We start from the raw sequence: 11,882 nt of genomic DNA, 5'->3' as shown, positions 1-11,882 counted from the left end.
GGGAACTGGCGATGCTGATGTAAACAAAATAAACAATCCACTTTGCACTTTCTGACTTTGTTGTGGAATTCATTAGGGCAAACCGTTTTCTTAACATCTAATAATGTATTATTTCATATGGAATACTTTTACATAGTTGATTAGCATTGTTTTCATTGGATTATGATTGCTATTATGTGAATTTTATATTGTTTATAGACCTATTCAGACAGCGTGGAGCGGGTACTTGTATCAATAGTGATGAGAAAAATAGGGTATGGAGAAGTGCCAGATGAAAACAGAGAATAAAAAGTCACGGGGTCAGTGCCAAACTGAGGTTCCAGTTGACAAGACTATCCGCCTGGCCGAGAGAGAGAGAGAGAGAGAGAGAGAGAGAGAGAGAGAGAGAGAGAGAGAGAGAGAGAGAGAGAGAGAGAGAGAGAGAGAGAGAGAGAGAGAGAGAGAGAGAGAGAGAGAGAGAGAGAGTGATCACACAACAGTGATCATTCTTGCAGAGGGAAGATTTCGTAGATGGGTGGATGCATTGGTACCCACCCCCTCTCTTAAAGCACTGTCATCAAATCAGTAAGAGAGAGAGAGAGAGAGAGAGAGAGAGAGAGAGAGAGAGAGAGAGAGAGAGAGTGTGTATGGATGTCGTCTTTACACATTTGTCAAACAACTGGTGATGAGGGTAATGTGTGTAAAGAAGACAAAAGTGTAATGTTGCATTAATTTATATATTATTACTTCAAATTTCTTTTTTGGAGGGTTATAGGGCACTTGCAACATATTTAGGTCAGATCAACGCCAGTAAAAAGGAAGAAAATGGGATAATCAAAATATTCTAGATTTAAACTTGCAACCAAGGAAAAAAATGACAAGTAGGAATGAATCAAGTAGGGAACAGAAGTAGATTCCAAGAGCATGCTATCAGTGAACTCAATTTGTCCTTCAGAGCCATTGGCCCATGGAGCCGGAGTTTATCCCAGTTTCTATAGCGTGAAACAAGACAATAGCAATTGCTTGCTACCATTTGGGTAGCACATATGTCTGTCACCAAATCTATCAACAAGCTACCCAATCACTGCTGGGTGGACATAAAAAAAAACTCACTGCACGCAGGATCGATCTCGGTCCCTTTGCTTGTGAAGTGAGTGCTCTACCAACTGAGCAAAAGGGACCCCCAGCTCAGTTTGATTCACCTAAAATAAGTCTCATCCAGACACAAGCACAAGATTCCACTATGAGGAATTTTTTACAAACTATATTAAAAACCAAAACCAAACCATCACACAACAGAGAAATGATATTACATGGAAAAAGAATATCAATATAATCTCCCTAAACTAATACTATATATTTGACTGTTTCCTTCTGAGGCAAGGTCACCGGCCTGGGCCATGACAAAACCGAGAAATCTCAATCCAGGACAAAGGCAGAAAGCAACATAGTCTTTACATTCAACTTGAAGATAGAAGACAACAACAGTGACCTTCCTGCTCCATGAGGAGGCCAAATGACCTCACCCAGGGTTGAATGTAAAGAGGGAATGGGTTTGTGTTGATGACTACAGGACATGTAACCTGATCATTTCTTTATATAGCATTACATCGCAATATCCACTGAACATCCTCAAAGCGCTTTTCAAGGTCTCCTTAGCTAACAGCAACACTATACAAGAAGGATGAGACATGACATGATGCGATATTACAATTTTTCCCCCAACAGAAACAATGCTGTTAATGGAAGGTTTTTGTTTGTTTGTTTTTAAGCATTTTACGGCGCTAACAACACATTAAGGTCATATCACTGCCAGTAAAAAGGAAGAAAATGGGTTAGTGTTTGTTTTTGTTTTTAAGGGTTTTACGGCGCTTGCAACACATTTAGGTTATATCAGCGCCAGTAAAAAGGAAGAAAATGGGATAATAAAAAGTTCTAGAATTACAATTAAAGCACCCAAGAGAAAGGAAGACTAAGGGGAACTGGGAACAAATAGGGATCAGATGCAGATTCCAAGAGCAAACCATCAATGTACTTAGTTTGAGATCACCTATAAGTCTCATCCGGACACAAGCACAAAATCCAAAAAAGAGGAATACACTCAAACGCTTACATTATACATTAAAAATAACAAACATAATAATACATAACAGAGAGATGATTTACAAGGAAAAAAATATCATCTCCCAAAACAATAACTATGCATTTGACTGGTTCCCTCCCAGGCAGGACTCAGGCCAGGACAAAACCAAGTAATCCCATTCCAAGACAAAGGCAGAAAGCAAGTTGGAAAACAGATATAGGGAATAAGAGACACAGCAAGTACCTCACTGCCCACTATGGGAGGTCAGGAACCCCACCCAGAAAATGGGTTAGTAAAAATTTCTAGAATTACAATTAGAGCACCCAAGAGAAGGTAAGACAAGGAGAATTGGTTCAAATAGGAAACAGATGTAGATTCCAAGAGCACACTATCAAAGTACTTAGTTTGAGATTACATAAGTCTCATTCAGACACTATACGGGTCCCCACTAAGATGAATAAACTCAAATTTTTACAAATCATATGTATAATATTATGTAAATAAAACATAACACAGTGCATAACAGAGAGATGGTTTACAAGGAAAAAAAATATATCATCTCCCAAAACTAACTATACATTTGACAGTTTCCCTCCCAGCTAGGGTCTGTCATCTGCATTTTTTGCGGCCGCAAATATCAGGGCGATCCGCAAATTTCCCAAAATTGGCAAATCGTGGCAAATTTTGGGAAAATTGGCAAATCGCGTGACAAATTTTGAGAAAAAAAAAAAGAAGAGAAAACAAAATAACGAAAAAAAAAAAGGTGCGAAACTTGAGAAATGTTGCAGCTTTGCCTGGGCCCAAACCAAGGGAAGCTACTCTCTACGGATAACGATCCTTTAAAATCTTTGTAACAACGCTATTCATGATGTAGCCTCCTTAAATGTAATAAATTGTCTTTTATATTTTTTTTTCTGTATCGCGTGTTAATTTTTACTGAAATGCTTTGTTCTCCTCTGCAAATTTTGGTCTTTTTGGCAAATTTTGGCGGTTCTGGGGCAAATTTTAGGTCCCAATTAGGCAAAAAATGCAGATGACAGTAGGGTATCTGGCCAGTGCCAGGACAAAACCAAGTAATTTCATCCCAAGACAAAGACAGGAAGCATGTTGGAAAGAAGATAAAGGGAGATAAAAGACACAGTAAACGCCTCCCTGCCCACTATGGGATTTAAGAACGCCACCCAGAATAGCAAGTATGTAGGTATAGCTACTTATTTTACAACGAAGCACAGTGAGAGAATGTGATTAAGTTAAGTGCATTCAATCCTTGGGTCACATTCCTTGATGTGAGAAATTTTGTCTTGTTAACCCTCCCCCATCCCCTTTCCTCCCCTCTCTCTACTCTGTCATGCTGATTCCATGTGAGAGTTCTTGACTGAAGAAACAGATTTTCAGTTTTCGAATTAGGGACTGTCGACTGAAATATCATGTGTGCCCAAAATTTAGCTGTGGAGATACTGGCATGTGCTCTTGCCAAAATGAAACCATGCCCCATGTGCCCTAGAACTAGACGTGCTCACTTTATGCTATAGTTAGAAACAGATGCTGGTTTTGACACACAGATATCACTACGAACCTCAATGGCAATGCCGACGACCATCAGAGGACTGTATCAGAATACAGCTGTGATTTAATTCAGGGGAAAGCAAAAAGATGATGATGAAGAAGAAGAAGAAGAAGAAGAAGAAGAAGAAGAAGAAGAAGAAGAAGAAGAAGAAGAAGAAGAAGAAGAAGAAGAAGAAGAAGAAGAAGAAGAAAAAAAAAAGAAGAAGAAGAAGATGGACTTATGTAAAAGTGAGATGACTAAACTGAAGATTGTTATTAGTTATGGTCATTCTGATGATAATGTTTTATGTTTTAAAAACATATAAAAGATCACGACGAGTTTAATCCTACTGCATTTTATTCAATTCTTTCCTTTCAAAAATGCGATGCAACATATTCACTCATGCATGATGTCATTTTAAAAAATGAAAGAAATATGAACAAACGAACCACTAAACGACTCAATAAAGCTAAAAAGAAAAAAACAACAACAGTGTCTTGCACAAATTCTGTTTTAAAAATCATGACAAAAAAAACAAAACACGGAGTGATGGTATTTAATTTACAAGGAAATCAACGGGTTAGGAACAAATTTAACAACAACAATCTGCAGATCTTTGAGCCACAGTTATGAATTTAATAATGACACAGTGCCACTGTTCAATTCAAGACTAGATGACTTGAAGTTTATTATCACAAAACAAAACCAAAAAAAGTCATTCAACCACAGATAAGTTGCCCCTATTATAACTATGGAAAGTAACATTCATCACAACATTATAAATCGCACATAAGGTACCAATCATATCACATCACATCTACACTTTCAATATCATATTTGGATAGAACTGCGAATAACATACCTACTCAAAGCTATCAAATAAGTTCAATTCTAAAATGAAATCTACGGAACCCCACATCTTTGTCATTGGAAAAAAATAATTTACTAAAAGAAAAAAAAAAGAAGCTAAACAAATAAACTAAAAGCTTAATTGAAATTTAAAGATTATTGAGAATTCTCTAAATCAGTTAAGCTTTTATTATCATTGTCTCATTATTTTATCCAGAATTATAAATTTAAGAGCATAGCAGTCAATTGTCAAAGAGCTAAAACGGGACACCATAAAACCATAAAACCGCCATGAACCAAAATGACTGTAAGTTTAATAACCAATACCCCAGATTTAGAGCAATACTCTCGATTTCCCTGTTCCTTGTTTTAAATTACTGGTCAAACAATCTTAATCCTAGGACATGCCAGGATCACTTCCTTACATATGAACAGTCTATTTTTTTAAAAATGTTGTTTTTTTCTTTTTTCTCCAGATTGCCAAATCGAGACAGTCGGCCACTATGTAAGAGTTAAATTTAGCTGCAAACTGATGTATAAATAAAATAAATAGTAAAGAACTGGAAATCTATTCCCACCCATCATATTTCATCAAGTCACAGAAATTGTGCATACCAAAATAACTATATCAGTCAAGACTCAAGCCACATTTGTCAACCATTTGTACACGTAGTCAATCTGAGGATTAGTGCCATCCTTCTCAGAGCCCAGAGCGCTGCCTTCTCCAAACTCCACCTTGTTAGACCGGACATCTTCAAATACAAAGTCCTTGTTCCGTGACCCCAGGAAGGCATTGCTACTTCCCGAGTCTCCAACACCTTGGAGAGCAGCTGCTTTGGTGATGCGCAGAGTATTTCTGGAAAAAACAAAAAGGACAACATCAGTAAAATTCAATATCTAAGAATACAAACTTGCGATACCTCCTCCCCTCCCCCCCCCCCCCCCCCCCCCCAACAAACTTACAATTGAAGGAGTCTTTACACTTTGAGGTAATTTCAACATTAGTACTGTACTAAGGAATATTATGAAATAACAAGAAGAGGTGGAGTACAAAAAGACACCCCCCCCCCCCAACATGAATCTGTTTTGCCTGTAACAAAATAATCCAGACATGACATATTTCAAGCACAACAGAACAGTTTTAGCTCAGCACAAAGACAGAAAATTATGATAAAGGAAAACAAAAGAATCAGCAATGGCGACCTCCCTATTACATCATGGAGAGCCCAAAACTGCCAGAAAGTTGGATAAAGTCAATTTTATAGAAAGATAATTATCTTAATATGCTCATATCAACTGTTACAAGGAATATAAAATCAGGATGGTAAAAGTGCAGCGACATGATCTAGTGGTATGACACCCGCCTTCAGATTGAAAGGTCAAGGGGTCAACTCCCACTCAAGAGTGGCACAGACTTGAGTCCTTGATTGTAATATCACTTAACAGGCGTCATATCTCGTTCTGCATGTTAAGTATTGTTGTTGGCTAGGGATGCCTTGTAAAGTGCTTTGAGCATGTTTAGTGAATATTGCATTGTAAACATATAAATGCATAAACAGACCTGGACTGCAATGAGCACTGTGCTGATATGTCTTATTAAATCAAACTAAGCAAAGAAAGAAAATCCCAAATTAAAAAAGGAAAAAGAAACTTCACTAACCTCCCATTGAATTTATGACGTGTAAAGAAAATAATCCCAAAAATAATTGCTGGCAATATATTTTTAAATTTCGTGGCGATCTATTCCCTGAACCTGACCTTTAACTTTAAAACAATATGAATCTTACATTTCTTTCTCAAGTTGACTTTTAATGACTGATGCACCTTTTGACAAAGTAAGGTCTTGCTTGTTACACAATATTAAAACCGGAACACCATTGGAGTTGACAGTCTTGTCAGTCAAAAGGGTGTACAAATATCTGTAATAACAAATCATAGCAAACAAAATTGTAGTACATTTCTACAAATTTAATCAATGAGCACTACAAAAATGTGACAATTCAAATCAGTTACCATTTTTGTTACTATTGCGATGTACAGCAGAGCATATGCTTGAACTTGAAATAAATTGACGGAAATAATGTATATCTTTCCCCCCTCAACATTTCAAGAAAAATCTAACTTAAGTGGAGGCCTGACAAAAGGTGCAATACTATCAAAATAATTTGAAATCCTTCCTGAGGAGAATGCCAATTAATTCTTCAAAATATGTATCTTTGTAAGGTACAAGGTTACATGTATTTCAATTCAGCACATTTATAGGAATGAACCCCCCCCCCCCCCCAAAAAAAACGGTTTTTTTAATTGTTGCCTGAAAACAGTCAGTCAACATTCAGCATCTTTTATCAGTTCAGCACACATAACGCAAAGAAGAATAACGAACTGACAACTATAAATAAATTCTCAAAAACAGTGTCTGCAATAGTGCACCACCTCTAGCAACACAGTTAAACATATCAATGATGAATGAAAAAATCTAAAAAGATAAGGAAACACAGACCTCAGCAGCACTGACAGATCAGAGAATTGTGGAACGGGTGAAAGGTGCTGTTTATGTGCTTTCTCCATGCAAGTGCTTCAGACACCACATAAATTATGATTATAATTGGTGCATGACTTTGTAATGCTAAAAAGGCAAGATATTGCTTTTCCTCTCAAGGGTATATAGAGAAACACATTTCAAATGTGATTAATGATATACTGTTTTTGTTTAACTTTAAGGGTTTTACGGCGCTTGCAACACATTTATGGCATTTCAGGCCAGTAAAAAGGAAGATATGGGATAGTGAAAAAAATTCTAGATGTACAATTGAAAATGCAAATGACAAAAAGTAAGACAGAGGGGAATGGTTCAAAAGAGGAACAGACGTAGACTCCAAGAGCACACTATCATTGTACTTAGTTTGATATCACCTAAAAGTCTCATTCAGACACAAGTGCAGGACCCCACTAAGAGCAATACACTCATTATATATTAAAAACAAAAACTATAACTACATAATAGAGCAATGATTTAAAAGGGTAAAAAAAAAAAAAAATCTCCGAAAACTATAATTATGTATTTGACTGCTTCCGTCCCAGATGAAAAAATCTGGCCAGGACCAGGACAGAACGAAGTAATCTCATTCCCAGACAAAGACTGAAAGTAAGTTGGAAAACAGATATCAGGGGGATAGAAGACACAGTAAGTGCCACCTTTCCAACTATATGGACAAAAGACCTCCATCAAGGATTAATGATCTAACAAAAAATGTGCTAGATAGGGAATAGTCTTCAAAAAAAAAAAAAATTCCCTTCAGTCACCCGCAGTGCAGCGTCGCAATGTGAGCTAAGGCTAGGTGACTTGCTCAAGGCCACACAGCGCAGTGGGAAGTCAAACTTGGTACCTTTCGAGTACGAAGCAAAGACCGTACCCCTGGGTCACGCTGTCCCATATTACAGTAGAACATGAAAGTAACGTACTCAGAAATAGCGAGTAAAATCTAAATCCCCGTTTTTTTCTCTTATTTGAGTCAATAAAATTAGCATGCAAGTAGCGAGTATGAAAAAGAGGTCAACTCGGACATAACGAGCATTTCCTGCCCCAGCCTAGGACTTCGAACGAAGTAAAGCAAAACACCAGACAAGGGCGATTTAAATATTTTTATTTTTAGCCTAGCTTCTTTTCTTTTCTTATTTTTCGTTACGAGTAATATTACATAGTAGCCTAGTCTAGAGTACATAACAGGCGAAACAAATTTGGGTAGGGGTTGGGTGTGTGTGTTTGTGTGCTTGTGGGGGTCAATTATTCACCCACTGTAGTGCCGCGCGAGGTAAGCACTGGCAGCCAACATGCCTCACTTCGCAGCATCGGTCAGCGAGTCGCATTCGTTAACGAACGACACGATCAGCGAGAGAGGGGAGCGTGGAACCATCATTTCAGTGGGTCAGTGATTGAGTGATGCACTTGCTCACCTCATCAAACATGCCTAGTGCATACAAACACTCGCACACACACATACACGAAATCTTGATGGAAATGGAAGGGGTGGATCAACTTCAACCTGTGGCCATCATTACGTAGTTAACGAAGGCCGTGTTCAACCCCGCCCTCACCCCACTTTATCCACACACAGTCATTTGCACGCACGCGCGGCACACACGCACAAACACACACATTGTCTTTCCATATTTTTGTACGACCGAGTGACCTTTCCTGGCAACTCGGGAGTAGCAAGAACTTGGAAATAGCGAGTAATCAGGAGTGGACCCGTCGAACTCGCTATTTCCGAGTTCTACTGTATATGTTTACATCATAATTAGTGTGACATACGACACTAGTTAAGGGTACGAAAAAAAAAAAGAAAAGAAATATGTATGTAAAAGCGGGGGAAGGGAGTGATTTCAGTCAATTGACTTAGGATTTACAGGTCTAAATCAGATAAGAATAAACCCCTACTTTACTCTCTTTCTTCGTCTACCTCCCTTTTCCTGTTCCCTCGTGGTACAAATCTTAAAGGCGACAACTATCCCTAATTGTTTACTTACTCTGCCACTTCCTTAAGCTCTTTCTGTACCGTGCCACTGTCCACCACAAATATAATGGCCCTATGGAGATAAAATATAGTTTACTAATAAATGTTTAATTTCTATTTCTAATCCGCCTTTATATTTTTCCATTTACAACAAAAAGTGATTTCTTAACAAAATATAAAAAAAAATAAAAAACACAAAAAAACATTCAAACAAAACAACAGATACAGTTACAGTGGAATTTGACTAAGCCAACGCCGCCACCAGAGATATTGGTTGACTATAAGCAAGGTTAACTTTATCCATTATCAATGGAACACATTTAGATAACAGAACAGAATATGTGGGACCAACAAGAGGAGTTGACTTTAAGCAGAAGTTGACTTTTAAGAGTGTTACACTTTTCCACTTGGGACGAATAACGGTAATTTTCATTCTTTCATAGACCCACCTCGCAAACCCTTTGTGTTTCTCCAACAATTGTCCGCGAATTCTCTCATGGCCAGGGAGATCTAATATCTGGAGCTTTTTCTGAAAATAAAGAATGTCTAAGTCATGTTAGAAAAAAAACAAAAAAAGAATTGAAAAAAAAAAAAAAAAAGGAATAATTGAGGGACTTTATAAAAGATGATAAAAGACAGCATTTCTAGATTTAACATCTCTTTAGACAAGTTGGTTGTCAACTTCTTACAATACAATGCTGGTAAACAATGCATTAAAGAAGATAATTTTTTTTTAATGCCGTGATTTATAATTTGTATAAACATTCATTGTTGAAATTAGAAAAAAAAATAGCATTAGCTTTTCTATTCAAAACAATCAATTTGTTGCATTACACATTCCACCTATTAGTTGTCTTTACAATTTAAACTAAACTTTAGACAGATGAGTTTTACTTACTTTCCAGTCAGTCAGCAATCAAATTCTAAGGTCACAATGTTATAATATGAATTTTTCAAAATCACATGGTATGAACATCAATGATTAAATGACACTTACATTTTTCTTTGTGACGATGTAACTTCCAGTATTTGGCTCTATGGATGTGAATGACTGTTTATAAGTCTTAAAAACCAGCTGAAAAACAAGTCGAGAATACATTTAGATTGGGTTGATATAATCTAAATAAGGATTGCAGTATAACAGTAGCATATACACAAACATAAAATTAAAAGAAACTAAAAAGCAAAACCACCTGAAAAAATCCCCAACTTATTCATATCATAAATTTGTTCACATGGTGCAGCCTGACCACACACACGAAAAAAAAATCAAACAAACAAATAAAAAAACACAATCTATTGACGATTATATATAGGGTCACTGATCAAACCTGATCTCTCATCTTATCAAAGAAAACTATACATGATTACTACAATTTTACAAATGACACATTATTCTTTTTTCTCATAAATAGAAAGCAACTAACTTGGACAAAGTAAGACAGCTGGTGCGCAGTTTAAAAAAAAAATCCAGCATGGTGGCCAATTATGAGCAATAATCACTTTGTCCACTCAAACTCAATGTGAATCAACTTAAAGTGGAGATCATCATCATAGCCTGTCTCTTCAACACTGAACTCACTCCCAGCATCTGGGGAGCAGACTCTTAGGTCATGGTCAGTGCAGCTGGGCCCCTCCTGGCATTCTCTAGGATGTGCTCCATCGCCTGCTCTGGGCATCCATATGTACACAAGTCCCCACTTTTTCATGCTTCCAGCTGTTCTCCCGAGTTTTGCCCGTGCTCTGTTCAGTGTTACCCATTCATTCTTGGGGAGCTCAGTTCCGGAGGGCAATTCTTCTCTCGGATCTTCAACAGCTTCATTTGCATCATTGTCCCACTTCCTCCATGTGGAAAGTCTGCATACAGCTGCACAATCAGGGTTGATGCCTTCTTCCATCATGAAGTTCTTTCTTGACTTCAGTCTCAGTCTACTTGTCATTGGGTTGTGGTCATGGAGGGGGTGCCTTGGGTCCATTTCCTGTTATATTTCTGGGCTTTTTGGAAGCAGTGGCTCTTCGAATGTGGGGAGGTGCAATGCCAGCCAGCTGATGGAGGACTGGGACAACACACACAACACCAAAGTGGAGATAGAAACTCACCTGAGAAAATAGCAAAGTCTTGCCCGAATCACAAATGCCTAAGAGAAGAATGTCTTGGAGCTTGTTCTTCCTTGTTATTTTTACAAGAATAACAACTATAGAAAGACAAACAAAACAAAATATGAATTAGGTCGTGTGAATGTGTAAGTGGAAAAGAAAGAAAGAAAGAGAGAGAGAGAGAGAGAGAGAGAGAGAGAGAGAGAGAGAGAGAGAGAGAGAGAGAGAGAGAGAGAGAGAGAGAGAGGAGAGTTTTGTATGGCTGAATGAAACCTAAAGTAGATGTGACCTGAGTAAATCTGTGATATCCAAAATCTTGGTCTCCCTAGCCTCATCATCTGAGAAATGGCTGGTTTAGTCTAAATTGAATTGACAATAAATGACAATGAGAATGCCGAGAGCCGAGAGTTCGAAGATCTGTCACTGTAATTTGACCCGACCCTGATAATCACTGAAAATGATAAAGACCATAGATCTGTAGATGATCAGCCGAGATCTACACTTTGACAGCGCAGTGACACTACTGACCATCGCGATGTCAAACTCACTTTATTTTTTCATCAAGTTTCAATGGAAATGGAATTGATTGGAAACATATTGAATTGAAATTGAAGATCACTGAATTCTTTATCACTGACAATTAAAATTAGGAATAATGACTTATAATACATACGTAATGTTAGAATTCCAATGGCAATAGCGATCACAACACCCACAGCAACTGGATCTCCTTTTAGGAGATCCTTTTGCCATTTTTCTAGGACCTTCTGGGCATCGACCATTTTTCCAAGCAATGAAACTGAAAACGAAAGAG

General features: G+C 37.6%; 1 protein-coding gene across 1 annotated transcript; it reads right to left on the bottom strand.

Moving 5' to 3' along the window:
- Positions 1-3,947: 3,947 nt before the first annotated feature.
- LOC144970493 (signal recognition particle receptor subunit beta-like) lies at positions 3,948-11,876 on the bottom strand. The gene is made up of 7 exons (XM_078910191.1): positions 11,742-11,876; positions 11,072-11,166; positions 9,969-10,046; positions 9,421-9,500; positions 8,985-9,044; positions 6,245-6,376; positions 3,948-5,313 (listed from the first exon to the last, which is right to left on the bottom strand). Exons 1-7 carry the CDS (start codon positions 11,848-11,850, stop codon positions 5,097-5,099), a joined length of 771 nt encoding a protein of 256 aa, XP_078766317.1. The 5' UTR covers positions 11,851-11,876; the 3' UTR covers positions 3,948-5,096.
- Between the last annotated feature and the right edge of the window lie 6 nt (positions 11,877-11,882).

The sequence above is a fragment of the Berghia stephanieae genome, chromosome 4 (assembly GCF_034508935.2).
Source record: "Berghia stephanieae isolate SIO BIC M18660-M18661 chromosome 4, UCSD_Bste_1.3, whole genome shotgun sequence".
Lineage (NCBI taxonomy): Eukaryota > Metazoa > Mollusca > Gastropoda > Nudibranchia > Aeolidiidae > Berghia > Berghia stephanieae.
Note: the sequence above shows the minus strand (reverse complement) of the source record. Positions and strands in the feature narration are given on the sequence as shown.

Coding starts and splice junctions, on each gene's coding strand:
- LOC144970493 (XM_078910191.1), bottom strand. CDS start 11,850: ATGGTCGATGCCCAGAAGGTCCTAGAAAAATGGCAAAAGGATCTCCTA. Junction 11,167..11,741: donor CATTGGAATTCTAACATTAC/GTATGTATTATA, acceptor GTCTTTCTATAG/TTGTTATTCTTGTAAAAATA. Junction 10,047..11,071: donor AGACTTTGCTATTTTCTCAG/GTGAGTTTCTAT, acceptor CTTGTTTTTCAG/CTGGTTTTTAAGACTTATAA.